General features: G+C 25.8%; 2 protein-coding genes across 3 annotated transcripts in view; one reads left to right on the top strand and one right to left on the bottom strand.

Moving 5' to 3' along the window:
• Positions 1-737: 737 nt before the first annotated feature.
• Positions 738-14,661, bottom strand: LOC114119185 (brefeldin A-inhibited guanine nucleotide-exchange protein 3). Of its 2 annotated transcripts, none has more exons than XM_027980680.2 (27): positions 14,247-14,661; positions 13,972-14,105; positions 13,764-13,898; positions 13,531-13,705; positions 13,094-13,211; positions 12,751-13,023; positions 12,503-12,635; positions 10,573-10,670; positions 10,133-10,496; positions 9,899-10,006; positions 9,083-9,230; positions 8,697-8,848; positions 8,058-8,220; positions 7,294-7,401; positions 6,936-7,151; positions 6,625-6,826; positions 6,398-6,556; positions 6,089-6,253; positions 5,786-6,026; positions 5,497-5,676; positions 5,210-5,426; positions 5,009-5,141; positions 4,011-4,273; positions 3,425-3,942; positions 2,345-2,577; positions 1,482-2,274; positions 738-1,391 (listed from the first exon to the last, which is right to left on the bottom strand). In XM_027980680.2, exons 1-27 carry the CDS (start codon positions 14,329-14,331, stop codon positions 1,179-1,181), a joined length of 5,727 nt encoding a protein of 1,908 aa, XP_027836481.2. In that variant the 5' UTR covers positions 14,332-14,661; the 3' UTR covers positions 738-1,178. The 2 variants fall into 2 exon arrangements, with proteins under 2 accessions (XP_027836481.2, XP_027836489.2); XM_027980688.2 differs by having other exon boundaries at positions 13,540-13,705.
• LOC114119659 (protein pinocchio) overlaps positions 14,480-16,335 on the top strand; it is a 35,150-nt gene continuing 33,294 nt past the window's right edge. The window contains exon 1 of the mRNA XM_050201098.1: positions 14,480-14,570. Within this exon, the coding sequence (XP_050057055.1) occupies positions 14,519-14,570 (52 nt within the window). The 5' untranslated portion in view covers positions 14,480-14,518. The remainder of the gene's footprint in view (positions 14,571-16,335) is intronic.

Here is a 16,335-nt window from a genome sequence, read left to right as displayed (position 1 = left end):
TATGTAATTAACCATATAGATTTGTAATTTATGTCATAAGTTATAAATAAATTAGTATTTGTAATATAATTAAAAACACAAATATGCAGATTTATTTTAACAAGTAAAGAAAAAAAAAATAAGTTAATTACATTTATATATTTTGTTATAAAGATATAAGTATTATTTAATAATTCTTATTTAATTGACCAAAGAATTTTGGTACTTGTTTGTAATCGCCCACCACCAAACAGTATACAAATAATTAATTTTATTTATTTATTTTACTATGCAACCTTAAGTTAGCGGTATTCAATTTAAACATTTGATAATTCTCGGTATCTCAATATGAGTAAATAAGACTAGTTAGGTTATGATATGATAATTTTATAGTAAAATAATTAATACTTATAAATTTTGAAATTGTATAAATAATCATGTTTGTATGTTGTCATCTTATCGCTATATTGTGTATTTGTAAAATTATACCGTACATGTTAAATTTTGAAATTTAATTTTTACAAAAAAAAACATATGTGTTAAACTGTAAAATTAAGTAATCTTTAAGATTAGAGAAATTGTCTTATTTTGTTGAGTTTACTTATGTTTAATTATGAAATATTAATTATAATTTATAACCTACTATTAATGGTAAACAATACAATATTATCTGTTATTTTATTAAAAATTTTTAACTATATGAATAAAATATTCAAGTACAATAGTCACCAGGAGGCAGGGTAAAAACAAACAAGTACTGAAAATTTAAAGTTTTTATTTATTGTATAATAGTATATTGTAATAAATATTACATGTATGTATAACAATATTTTAGGATTTCATAAAGTTAAGTAGTTAAAAGGTTTTTATTCATTTATTAGGAAAGTTATTAATTTATAATATCAGCGTAATTTCTCAAAATAATATACTATAAATAATACATAATACATATCAATAGAATAAACAAACTCTTAAAGAAATGATAGTTCATATTATATAAGTATTTAAATGTTTTTCAGATATAATTTTTAATATAATAAATTTGTTTTATAAATATTTTTTTAGCTTAAAAGTTAAGATATATATTACTTAATTAATTAAAAGAAATATTCAGTCTCTGATCCTATAAGACTCCCAATAAAAATCAGCAGTTCTTAAACTTACCAAAACACATCAATAGTTTGACAAGTAGATAATTACTATGGACCAAATCCGTAAATGAAAGCTACCCTTTGGTAAAATTCCCCAAGAATGTGTTTCAACAGAGGCCTAGTAGCAGATTCTGTCAAAACTCTTACTCCATTGAATAAAACTGGTAATAATAACTTAAACGAGTCATCATCTAATTGCGCCAATAAATCGAAAACTGAGATTAACATTTCAGACCAAACTGACTCGTGCACTTCACTGTCCTAGAAATTAATTATAACATTTATATCAGAGGTTTATAATTAAGTAATCCAACATCAAAGATTTTATTAAAATATTTTATAAAATAATACCTTATTCATACTGGTTTGCCTTTGTTCTTCGATTTCTGCTGGTAAATTTTCTTCATTTTTTTCAACAGAATCGGGTTGTCCTGGCATAGAATTAGCATGTTTTCTTTTTTTATATTCTTCAATTAAATTATCTAAATTTTTACAACTTGCTATTGCATACACAGCATCATCGTCATCATCACTTCCACTATCTTCACTTTTAGATGTTAATGGTGCGTTTGGATAAATCTTTTTAAAATCTTCAAATTTAAAAGCAGCAGGTTTTTCAGTAGTTTCAAAAATATCATCATTTTGTGCAACAAAAAAAAATACTGGTTTATCTCCTGCCCTATCAATAGCGCAATGTGTACCACTTTTATCCATAACTATTTCAACATATTTTTGACAGGCATCATCAAATATACGTTTGAGTTCAAGTATAAAACTTTCAGTATCATTAGTAGGAGAATTATTTTCAACAATATGTTTAATCTGATCAGAATTCAACTGTGATGTACGATTGATACATATTTCAAAAAGTGCAACCAATGAGAGCGTCCAAGCTCCTCCAGCCTGCTTATATAAATTAGCTGCTTTTTCTAAACCAGCAACTTTTTGAATAAGAAATTTTAAACCGGGCCTTGAATCAAATTCCCATGATATATCATATGTCATATTCAAACACGATATAAATGTACGAATCTGACATTCGGTGAGTGAGGATAAATATCCAGGCATATGTTGTTTGTGTGATTTAAACGATTGTTCATCCATTGGTGTCATCAAAGACGACTGGAGAAGAATATTGGCTAAACTAAATGACATAAATTATTTCAATAATAATAATGAAAAATATTATTGTTGACATATTTATAAATAAATACCTCGGAATAGCTTTGTTGGTACCCTTTACTAACACATTTCCAATCATTTGTAATAGCATTTCATTTACAAACAACCCAAGTACTATATTCTTGTAAGGAACACGTTCTGGTGATTTCTGCCATTGGTTGTCAATTTCTAAATTACACCAGTGATGGCATAACAAAAATATAAAACTTCTTTCATCGTCAACAATTGTATCACTTTTAACTCTTTGATGATCTAACAAAAACACCTGAAACATTATAGTTAACGGTTAAGTAAAATTAAATGAATATATAATTCACTAATTTAATATATAAAAGCTATATATAAATTTGTTTGTTTAAAATAATATTTCCCAATATGGGGGTGTGAACGGAAGCCCATAGAAGGGAGGAAATTAATATTTTTATTTATTAAATTATTTATATAAGAGGCGGAAAAATCAAATAATAACAGGTTATTGCATATCGTAAAAGTTCAATGACTAAATACTCAAGTATACGCTATTGTAATTAATCAAGATAATATTGCGATTAGTTGCATGTTGCTATGCCATCATCAAATGATGAACACAGTATTATTATTAATAAAATATAATCATCACATATTTCAACTAATGAAAGGGTAAAGGGATTTTTGAGGACTGCAGATAATTAAAAAAAAAGTTCTCAACCACGGATTTAAAAGTAGCATTTATAAATTTATTGTTACTAAATAGTAACATAATATTTATTTTAATATAAAATATAGTATCAAAATTGCTTAATATAACAAGATTTAATCAAGCAGTTCTATACTATTAATTGTACTAAATATTCAAGTTTAAAAATGCATGTATTTTTAAGAAATGTATTAATATTCTCAAGTTTTTACACATTGCTGCATAATCTGCAATCACACTATTTGTTTAATACCCCAATGCAAATATAATGTTGCATTCAAATAAAAAGATGCAGTGAATTATGTTTATTGTTTTAGTATTTAATTTAATAATTATGTTAAATAATTTTTTTTTAATTACATAAGATTACAATAGATTTACATAAGGTTGTTTGTTAATACATTTTTATTTATTTTTTAAAATAAAAGCAGATTACCTGTTGTGATAATTGTTTCAAATGCAAATTGTCATCTATTGTACTATCTCTCCTCGCAGCAACTTTAATACCAGCTGCTAAATCACCATAAAAACTATCTGAAAATGGACTGTAAGTCATTGATACTCTGGTCAATGGATATAGAGAAACAGCACAAGCTCTGTGTAAACTAAAGCTGATTAGATCCCATTGGTTTGTAGTGAAGTTATCTCCAGCACCCAAAACAAAATGTCTTAAACATGCACATCCTAAGCGTACAATGTTTTCTAAGGGTTGAACACAGAATTCATTTAAAACAAATAATAGTTGTTTCATCATAAGTGTTATTTCTTTTTCAAATTTCAATTCATAATTCTTATCCATTTTAAGGTAATTGACAATAAGATCAGTTGAATTTCCACACAACTGTTTAAAATTTTGTAAGTCACTAAGGTCATGTGTTGACACAATCTTTCTTGCCCATGTTTGTATGGTAGGAAGAAGTAATCGATTTATGCAGAAACAACCAAATATATATCCTGTAATTTATTATTAATATTCATTATTATTTAAATACTAATAGTCATGCATCAAAAATAATTTTAACCTGGTGTTTCAGGAAATTCCTGTAATATGTCTAAAAGCAATTCAAGACTTTGCCTTTGATATATAGCTGTTGTACCAGTAATTGCAGTACAAAGTCCTTCTACAATACAGTACCATACTCTCAGTATACCACAGGGTTGGTCTATTTCTTCTAAAAGCATAGCTTCATTTTTTGAATCTTCAATAGATAGTTGATTATAGTTTTCATTTTGAATATTTTGTATTTCAAGCACATCGTTATCAACCAAAGTGAAAACATGGTTTCTAAATAAAATTTATGTGAATATCAAGAAGACACTACATCAAGGTTTGTTATCATAGACTTAAAATTGCAGAACATAGCAAAATCTCAATTACAAAAATCGATCATAAATAGATTGAAGTATTTAATATATATTATTATCTATATTCTTTTTTTCTCTGTAATTCTAACATATATATTATATACCTATTACTACTTATTCGTTAACTGTACAAAAAAGCTCAGCCCATTTATTCATAATAAATAACAATATTTCTGAAGATGTTATGAATATATATTTTAATTCTAAGTACCTATATTGCCAAAATTAATAGTAATAATATTTTATGTACTTTTTTAATACTCTAGATAGGCAAACATTTTTTAACCATAAAAGTTTAAACAAAAATTACCAGATATTTTCAAAAATATTGTTTTAATTAATTTATATTGTAAATACATATAATAATTAGAGACTTGGTTCTAAGGTCAATTCAAAATATTTATTTATGACAAATTTTTGTAAATCAATTTTTACTATGCTTTAAGAATGAATACAGATATTATATAAAGGAAGTAATGTAAAGAAATTTTTTTAAAATCTATTCAATTTTGAATAAATTATAAATTTAAAATAAATACCAAAAATAACTATTTCATAACTCATGATTATAATATAATTAGCAAAGATTAAAAATTAAAAAGCATTTTTATTTTTTATGTACAAGATATTTAAAGAAGAAATAATAATAACTTACCTTTTAGGTAAATGAAATTTTGGACAAGCTGGCATAACATACATTGATCTTAATATTAAACTGCAATGTTGTAAATGTTTAAGAGCAGCTTTGCACAGTTCTAGTCTAGTATTAGTATCAGAGTTGTCAAAATCTAATAGAATAAAAAAAAAACTTTAATGACAGTTTTATTTTACATGATATGAAGAATAAAATACTTACTAGTTCCTCGTACGTGTTTAATGAGACAAGCTATACAATCAACAGCTGCATTTGAGAAAGCTAATGTGTCATCAGTATTCAGAAAAACTCTGAATACCTCTAACAGAGATGATAAATGACTGCTATTGACTACTTTTAGAGCACCAAATAAAGGTCTCCAACCTGATCTGATATCTGAACGGTTAGCTTCAACAAATTCACATAAGCAACTGACAATCTTTTAAGAAAAAATAATAAATTAATATGTTTAATATATATGAGTAATATCTAAGTAAAAATTAAATTACTTGGTCTTGAATTTCTATATCACATAGTTCTAAACATAAAAGATTTTCAAAAGGCTTAAACAATGATTCGTTGATATGAAAATGAGAAAGTTCTGGTTGGTCGTTAAGGAACGCTAAAACTGTATCATGAATCGAAGCTATAGCTTGTTTAGACAACGTCAAATCTTTATGGCATGATACCTGATATAACATTTAAAAAAATATAGCTTTTGATTGTTGTTAAATAGATAATAATAAAATAAAATAATATTAATTAATATTAATAAAAATAATAAAATAATGTCATTACTTCCATCAGACATGGCAAAACAATTGACCATATTTTTATCATGTGAAACAATGGGCGCCCACTTTTGATGCATCGTAACATAAGTCGAGATAATCGTGTTAAAAGAGTGACATTGTTAGTACTGTTAGATTTCTTCTGATCTAGTGGTTTAAACAACTCATGTCGAATAGTTTCACATAAACTACGTACAAATTCAGTAAGAGCTCTCAGGTTCAATTTTAATGCGGCGTCTTCAAACAATCTAAAATATGTTTGAGTTAAGTGTTAAAATAAAACAATTTTAATAAAGATTAGAGTGTATACCGATCAACATATTGAGACAGAATACAGACTATTTGTGCAGCATACTCTTGGTTCAATATACCATTGTTTTCAATATCTGCTCTACTTTTGTTTACCAAAGTTGATATGGTTTCTGTCAAATTATTAGGAGAAGTTGGTGAAGACAAAAAACTATAGACATCCATGCTAAAAATTAAAAACAGTATAGATTTTCAAACATTATTAACTAGACATTTTTATTTTAAATTAATATTACAAATAAGTCATAATATTTTAATAAAATAGAAAATAATTTAATTCAAAAAATGAAAAATAAAATACATGTCTTACCAAACTTCTTCATCACTATCTACAGAAGTACCAAAACTTTTGTTTAAATTTTCAGTATTACTATTTGATAACTTGGGTTTAACCATCTTTAAAGCAGAGACTGATGAACAAGTCTGTCTAAAAAATACTTGTTCAAGATATCCAACATAAAGTGCACAGCTGTAAAATTAACATTCAAGATAGTATATACATATATTTCAATTATAAGTTATATAAATTGAATATACTTGAAAATATGTGGCCAACATTCTTGTCCATGACATCCAAATTCTAAGCCACGTGAGAGCATTACATCCATACTCAAAACATGTGATGTAATTAACTTTGGTTGCTTTTTAATTATGCCTGAAAACCAATTCACGTTCCCATTCTGAGCACAAGAAGCTTTTACAAGCAGAGCAAATATACCTTCACAGCGATTATGCATGCCTAATGGAAATAAATATGAAATATAAAATAATAACTTTAATTAAGTATAAATATTAAAAACAGTTACCAAAATGTATGAGTATTTTATTACACAGTATTCATTACACACCTAAAATATTTGCAAGAGTAGCAGCTTTTTGTAAGGCATCTAGACTATGTTGAACTGACATCTGGCGAATAGAATCTTTGTTTAGTTCATTTCGTAACATTTTTTTAACCTGAGTATTTTTTGAATCATTGGACGAATCAAATTCAAGAGGAACAGCCAAAACATTCATCATTGTATCCCAGCAACATGTAACGATTCGCCTACTTAATTTTATACCTAATAAAAATAAATTGTTTGATCATAATAATATCAAGATACAGTTTTACATTATATTAAATATTTAGTTCTATTTTACAATTTATATTTCAAGTAAATAAATAGAAGTCAATAAACTTATTTACGTTTATTAAAATCATACCTGCATCAGCATCAGGACTTGTTTCTGATCTACAGACAGTTCTTTCTAGACGAAGACAATCTGATAATAACCAATTGACTTTATTTTCAGAATTGTAGCCATCAATATCTAAATTATTATAAACAAAAGTTTAATAAAATTAAACGTAACAAAAGAAATCAAAAACCAAGTTTGAAATTTTTGTTCAATAACTATTATAATACAATACTTTTATTTGAGATTTTAATTTATAAGTATATAACACTGTAATTTAAATACAAATACTTCATAATATTATACTATATTTTTTAAAGATTGTGATTTTAAAAATAGAAATAGATGTGTTTAAAAATTTAAAAGCTTAGTTTACTTAATAAACATTATTTACAACCAATTTTTCACACAATAATTTCTCATCATTTTCAAATAACTCAAAATTGATTAAATAATGAATCTTATGCATAATAGTAGATTATAAACCATAGTCCATAATCAATGAATATTATTTTTACAAATAAAAATGATGTGATAACTTATGCCTAGAAGCAGATATCTGTGCCAGCTGGACAAACAAAAACAGTTCATAACATGGCTATGTTAAAAAAATATAAATGCAAAATGAAATGAAATACTCATAAAAGATATTCTATAAAAAAATTCAAATAATCTGTTAAAAACTTAAAAAAGATAAATCAAAACAAAATAAAAGAAAGCATTGCAAACAAAACCAAGCCAAAATTATAAATGTATATTAAATCAAGCATGAAGTTAGACCCCATATGAACCTGTTAATATATCTATTAGCGCCAAATGACCAGTTGCTTGAGTCTTGTAACCGGATAATACCAAAATATTAGTAACGAGTACATGTTGATAGAGCTCAGCTAACCAACTTCTAGAAACATACATCAGCATGCCACTGCTAAAAATGTCTTCAACAAATTGATCCTGTAGAACAACCCACCCAATGGTTATATTGCATCTTGAATAATGATGTGTACAATACAGTTTTGTGATTTAAAGCACTATTTTTTTGATACAATTGTACAAATAAAACCCTTTCTTCTTAAAGTTTCCTAACTAATAATAATGTACAGTAAATTACAATTTATCACAACATAATTAACAAACTCTAATATAAATATTAATTGTGTTATTAGTAAGTTTAAATTTTAATATTATATAAAACAATTTATTTTTTAATATTATTAATTTTGAATTTTCTAACCTCAACATTTTACATTAGGATTTGATATAAAACATTTATAGATCAAAACGTTGAAATATAAGAAATATTGACTACATTTTAGTATTAATAACAATATAACATAAATACTAGTGTTTCAATTTATCAAAGTTTTAACTGTTGGCAATTCAACTAACATACTTATTAATATTGTAAAATATATTTGTCTTAAACTTACTTCAGACATGATGGGCAGTATAGAAGAATCGTCATAATAATTTTGATTTATCAATTTCAGATTAACATATAGTGACATTATTGTTGCTACATAAACACCATCAGCATTTATTATTATTGAACCATTTTTTTTATAATCTTGTCGTATAATTTCTAAATTAAATAAAAAATAACAAGACATTTTATAAAATATGTAATTGAATTAATACATTTTCTTCTAAATTGTCAACATTATTAAATAGTAAAATAAAGTAATTTGATCATTAGGTTATTACTAGTGTTTTAACAATAAATAAATTTAGATAATAAGGTGACTGTAAATTTATATCTATATAAGAATTATTATCATAAACACAATTTTAATATTTTATAAGTTTTATGCTATACCTTCGCAAAAACTAGAAGAAAATCTCTGGATCTCTTCATCTACTTGCAATGTACTTCGAAGTGGTAGCAATGTAGGTAAAAAACTAACCAGAGTCTGGACAAAACTACCAGCATTTTTTCTTTCTAAATCCAACATTTCTACAGATTCCTAATAATAGTAATAATGTATAGTACATTTTATTATTAATTGAATTACTATTATATATATATAATGGTACTTGTGCGTTATCGTGACTACCAAATATAATGGGTTATAGCGATGCTGTGTGTTAATCTTGCATTTTGTAAGTGAATTCTAATTAGGGGCCAGCATTGCCACTCGCCCGCTCAGACATTCAAAACGAAAATATCCCTTGATTAGGTTAGGTTATGCAACACCACCTAAGATAGGCCACAGGGTTAAAAACAACATGCTCATAGCCTATAATTTTACAAAGAACATTATCAATAAATACATTGACGTTAGCTTTGAGTAGTTTTGTATTATTATAAACGTACTAAAAAGACGTGCATTGCACGCAATGCGTTAGTCACTATAACGCACAAGTACCTTCATAACATTAAGGCAAATTAAAAAAATGAATTTTAATTAAAAATATTTTCATTCTTGATATAAATTAAAATTTATAATAGTAAATATTTGCACATGGTATTGAGTATCAGAAAAAAAAATAGAGCTTAGATCATCTTTTTTAATATTAACACAGAAATATTTTTAAAATAATGTCTGAAAAATAGAACTTATAGTTGATGAATGACAGTAAAAGAATACTTTGTATTATTTTATATAAAAAAAAATAGGAAGATAAAACTTACAGGAGTAACTTGAAACACATTACAAGTATTCAACTTTTTTGTTACTAATTCTAAATGAAATGCTTCTTCTTTTAGGTTTTTCTCAACCGCTGCTTCCATTTCATCAATCTAAATTACAAGTAATAATAATAATTAACTTAAATTAATTAAATTAATATTATATTTTATATTTTAAGACTTAATAAAAAAAAAAAAAAATGAATGTTGATGACTGGTGTTTTGTACATATGTTACCTGTGGATCATTTTGATATCCTCCTTCAGGACCTTCTGTATTACCACTACTGGGAACTCCACTACTACTGCTTGTACTGTTAATACGACTTCGATTTCCAATAGATGACTCAGAAGAAGAAGATAATTGTTCTCTATAGATATTTGGTAATCTCTTCATTGATTCATAAGCTAAAGGTCCCGTGTAGTCGCAACTAGCTAAAGACTGGAATTTTTCATTTATTTTGTCAGTGTACACATCATTAATCCCTTTTCCAGTAGATAATTCAAGAAGGGTTGAAAGTAGAGAAAGTATACATGAAACACTAGTAAAAACTATTTCCCAATCCGTACATTTAGAACATTCTTCAATAGAATCCATTACTCTACACCATAAAATAAAATTGTAACAAAACATTTATATTATAGGTACATGAAAAATATATTTTATTAAATACTAACAAACGAGTCAATGCCATATCACTCTGTTGACACATTTTATCATCCTCCACAAGTATTGGGCCAGCAAAATCCACTATTCTATTTGGACTACTTAATAGCTGAAATAAAATGTATTTTATATAATTAAAAAGATAGAACAATATATTTTATGGATACAAATATTATCAATTATTATACTTATTAATAACTTTTTTAATACTCGGGACAATTTTAACATTCAACTATTCATGGTGCAAGCTTACATTTTTATAATTGTCAAAAACTTAAAAATGTTTTAAATGATGAATACATACAATAAAATTTACTGTTTTTAATCAATTATTTTGAATTTTAATGAAATAAGAATAATTTTATTAATTTTTTTTTAGTTATTACAATCATTAATATACTCAAGTATTAAACTTAAATAAAATTCAGAAGTGTTTTTCTAGAAATGTATGTTTGAATTTAAAATGATTGACATAACTTTAAATGTTTTGTGTTAAAATTATAAACTATAATATATTTATTTATTTTTATAATTTAAATTAGATGACAATTTTGATAAGGTATATATAAAAATTACAGATTAAATTTAGGAAAACGATAAGAAATTAAAGAAATTAGATTTGACACATCTATTGAAGTATAAAGAAGGAAAAAAAATTAATTGAGAATTAATGTCAACATATAGAGAACAAAGAGAAGGAAATTTGAAAGTATTTTTGACCAGGGTATAATTGTAAGTAGGATGCTCGATCTTAAGAATGAAAGGGCATAAGATAAAAATTTGTTTAATACAGGCTCTAACTTAAGATAACGTTACCAAGCTACTCTAAAATGGATTGAATTTAGGAAAAATAAAGGGTTCTGAGGCAGTTATCAGAAGTAAAATGTTTGGTATTTTGCTCAATGAAGCCCAATACTTCATGTTGGTAAAGGTTATTATTTTGTTAATTTTGGATAAATAGGGACGAATCGAAATGGGCCTATAGTTATTAACATTGAAAAAGACAACTGACTTAAGAACGGATATTACAGAACAAGATCTCATCCTTGGAGCGTTTAAACACGAGTGAAAGAAGGATTCATTAGTGATTAGTGATAGTTGTAAAGTAAGGATACAAGAATATTATTTGGACCATACAAATTATCATTTCTAAATTTGATATAAAGAGTGTCAACAAAAGAGAAGTCCATAGTAGATAAAAGGTTGTATATAAAATAAAGAATATATATTAATAATATGTTTAAATTTAACTCATTAACCATATAAATAAATTATTTAAGAAGCTTTGGAAAAAAATGGGAAACTGTGCAACAGATTATACTACTAAGTAATATTGTGATGTCTTAAATATTTTCCATACAATTAAGAAAAAAAGAAACATGTTAACCTACATATTAATTCATGTTAAAAACTTTTTAAATTTTAGTGAATGATAATAGTTTGATATAATAAAACTAAACATTTTTGTATAAGTGTTAAAAGTTTTTGATATAAAACTTTAATAAAAATTCTTAATTTAATTTACTAAATGTTAAATAAATAATATAAAATAGTTTGTCTTTTAATAACTTACTTAATTACTTAGAAAAAGTTAAAAACTAAGAAAAATTATTTTAATCAATGTTTGATAGATTACAATACTGCTCAAATAAAAAAATAATAATCACTAACCAGTTAATAAAACTTCACAGAATTTTACATTTTTGTTTGATTAGATACAAGTTATTTGAATAGATTTAAATTCTTAAAAAATCAAAGACAATATTTATTAAATAATAGTTTTAAATAGATTATGTTGGTGTTTGTAAGTTTATTTAAAATTGTTCCTATTCAATTTGCATTTCAGTAAAAAAATATGAAATATTGAAAACTTCAGTTCATGAATCCATTAAATAATAATTTATACATTACTCTTTTTCCAGAATAAATCTAAATACCTACCTCTTTTAAAGCTTTTAAAGCATCTATTCTATAGAGAGGCGGTGGATACAAAAGCATTCTATGAAAGACAGACTCCAAAACAGGTCTAAGAGAACTCACACATCCAACCAGTCTCACTAGTTGACTTCCAATACTAAAATAAAAATGCATGCTTTATATTAGTAGTGTTAATGATTAGTAATTAGTAATAGTTTAAGCATGTGAGTTTATATTATTAAAAACAAAATAAATATATCAATTTTTATTACCTATATATTATTTTAGATTGATTGCTATTGAAGCTAGGAGCACTTCCTAAGACACCAGACCCTCTACCAAATTTGGTGACATTGTCATCATCTCGTGATACTATTTTTTTATCTACTCGAGGTGATCCTAAAAAGGCTATAATAGCTGGACATAGCCGTTGCCATAAGAACATAGTGAAGTGACGATTATCATGTACTTTTTGAGGTAAACTTGCAACAAGAGTGTGAAGACATTCAAGATAAAATACAACAGCTTGACTGCAACGGTCTCCACTATTAACGCGATAAACATAAATTAAACTCAGATTTTAGCCATAAATAAAAAGTTGAACAATATATTTACTTTTGAGTCTCATCTATTTTACTAACAATAAATTGCAAAATTGGTAATGCTTCATTAAAACACAATACTCCACCAGCCCCATTGTCTTTTATTTTATTCATTTCTTCACATTCTTCATCTGGAAATAAAACAAATGATTAACAATACTTTAAAAAAATAATTGAATACAATATAAGAATTGGTAAAATACTATATTAATACTAATTTCTAGAGTAGAGATTTTGTTTTTTAAAATACTATTATATTAAGTTAATAAAAATATTAAATGAAAAATGTATACAAATAGTGATATAATATATGAGGTTCATTGACATTACTGCAGTCAAAGATAATTTTATAAAAAGATCTAAAAAATATATTTTTAAAGGAACCTTTAACAATATCTCTTATAAGTTACTACCCCAAGTCTTGTACTGACTTGGATAGAAATAAGATACCTATTTTACCGAGAAAGTTGCAAAAATATCGTAGTGTCTGACTGACAGCAGCTTGTGCAGCAGATCTAATTCCTTGGTTTCCATTTTCATATACTTCACAGGATACTGTAAGTATTTGTATTATAATACGCCCATTCATTGTCCAGTATGAAGAACACGCAACATTTAAAAACACCTATAAATTAATTTTAAATAAATATTCCCATTTATACATGAATATTAAGTAAAATCACCTTTAACATATCTATTTGAGTATCATCTGACTGCGTTAATATAGAACTAATTGTATGCAAAATCTGTGATGGCAACCATAATGAATCATCTTCTGGCTCAAAATTAGATTGAAAACGATCGTCTCTCAATATTTTCTAGACATGTTTAGTATTTATAAGAATTTAGTAATAGTCAGTTAGTATTAAACTTATAAAATAGGCATTTTACATTTAATCCACATAAAGCTTGTGCCACTAATTTGCTTTTTCTGGTTTCAAAAGCCAGTTTAAAAACATTTAAACACTTTGCTCTCAGTTCATGAGCCGGATCACGCAAAGTTCCCTGTTGTTTTTCTAAAAACACTGAAATGGGAGAATAAATTCATTTTTAAATACTTCATCTACATCTACAATAGTGACATATTAATATTAATTTAATATGTATAAAAAGTCGAACAAAGAAGATCGAGCTAAATGACTTGGAATATTAATGCAAAACGCTACCATATGCTTCTGTTGCTGACTGACTCAGGGTGGTTAACTTTGCATTTGCTGCATCCTTTGATATTTGAATTAGTAGATCTTCCATGTCGATTGACTATGTTCGGATTATAATATTACGGACATGTTTTATTCCTGTGTGATGTTCCAAAAATTAATATATCAATTCTTCAATTATATGACGAACGCAGTGCGTGGAATACACCTGCACCTGAGTCAACAACGATTGTTAAGTGTTAAAAGATTGGAAATTGGTTTGAAATTCGTCACTTAGTATGTCTCAAACACGCCGGAACGGAAATTGGCATCATTCAAAAAATGATTCAAGTGAGGACTAAGGAGACAATAAGAAAAATCTTAACGTTAGGAAACTTTAAGACTGTGGAGGTGGACTTCCTTTGAATGTTTTTGTTTTTTTTTGTGATACTGTTTTTATCATTTCTGTTATCATTTACATTGCGTTACGTTCGCCGCGCTCATAGGGAGTGCAATTCCACAAAAAAGATGTTATAGGTAAATTTTTATAATTGGACATTTGGTAATATCACGAACGTGGTAATACTGATGAAGTTATAAACTTTCACAGTCAACTATAAAAAATAGAATCATAGATTCATAATAATATTTAATCTAAATTCGATAGTTAAATCTTTTTATTTTTTGTATTAGTAAAATAATTAAAGATATCTAGAAACAGTACCTAGGAATCTACTAAAACTAAAAAGATAACAAAAAGTTCTAAGTTCATTTCTTCAAATTCATCCAGATTTCAGAATCAGTTTTGCTATTTCTAAAATAAAGTATTAGTAAGTCATCTGCTTTATATTTTAATTAATCTAATAAATAGTAATCGAATAAAATCTAAATATTTAAATAATTATTTTGTTACCTGTAGGCGTAGGATATGTAGGCCTAATTTTTTAAAATAAGTAGATACTAGATAGGTATCTATGAAAATAGATAGGACGACTTATTTATAATTTTAAATATTATGCCTAGGTTTATCATACATTCATACACACATTAAGCGTATACTATTTTTGAGCTGTTTATCTAAATTTGAAACGGTTTTTTTTAATTTTAAGCGGAACAATTATTTACAATAATAATGTGTGTTGTTTGTGTATGTATAGGTAGGAACAAAAAATGAAAAAAAATGCTTAACGATATGTGTGATTTCTAATAGAAAATTGAATTTAGTTAATAATCTAGAAACATCAAAATTCTTTCCATTTTAAAAATAGACTTATCACAGTAATCTAAAGCTATATAAAGGCATTTGAAATTACCCCCCAATAATATATTTTTTAAAGTAGGTATTTGTATTGATAAAAACTTGTGCTTCGTTTGAAAATGCAAAATCATACATAAATTGTTCATACAGCAGTTTAAAGTTTTTGAGAATAGGTATATGGTATATAATTTATGTAGGACCAATTTTTTTAAAAAGCGTTTGAAGTTAAATGTTAACAAAATTATTATATTTTACCGCATGCCATTAATGATTAGAATTCCTATATTTACTATTTAGTTTATCAATTATCAGCCATTTGACATTTCCTATTTATATTGTATATATAATAGCAATTAGCAATATAAATATAAAATAAGTATTATTAATATAACTTATAAGTTATAACAACCAATAGACCGTCTCCTCGTCTCCACTCAGAATCAGTTTTCATTTACAAATTTATAATGATTTATCATGAATTCAAATTGTACACATCAATTGTAGTGACTTATTCAATGACTGGGGGTGATTCCAATGGGATCTATAGAGATCACGTCCCGCTAAGTCCATATTTCTAAAATGTGTATAATAATAAAAAAAAACAAAAACAAAAAACATATTATACTATGAACTATTAATAAACACGTATAGTGGTGTATTTAGGATTTATTTGAGGGGGAGGTATGACTAAAATGGTTATAAAAAGTATAAATGAACTATAATAATATTAAATAATACCTTATATATTATAGTTTGATAATATATTATGAATATTATTATGACTTAGCGACTTGGCCTCCTCCAACTAAGTTGGTCCAACCTAAGGAGCTACTCCTGTTTAATGTACATTTGACACCT

The sequence above is a fragment of the Aphis gossypii genome, chromosome 2, assembly GCF_020184175.1.
Source record: "Aphis gossypii isolate Hap1 chromosome 2, ASM2018417v2, whole genome shotgun sequence".
NCBI lineage: Eukaryota > Metazoa > Arthropoda > Insecta > Hemiptera > Aphididae > Aphis > Aphis gossypii.
The sequence above is the reverse complement of the archived record's forward strand: the minus strand, read 5'-3'. Positions and strand labels throughout refer to the sequence as shown.

Coding starts and splice junctions, on each gene's coding strand:
- LOC114119185 (XM_027980680.2), bottom strand. CDS start 14,331: ATGGAAGATCTACTAATTCAAATATCAAAGGATGCAGCAAATGCAAAG. Junction 13,706..13,763: donor CTCAAATAGATATGTTAAAG/GTGATTTTACTT, acceptor ATTAATTTATAG/GTGTTTTTAAATGTTGCGTG. Junction 2,578..3,424: donor TGAAACAATTATCACAACAG/GTAATCTGCTTT, acceptor ATAATGTTTCAG/GTGTTTTTGTTAGATCATCA.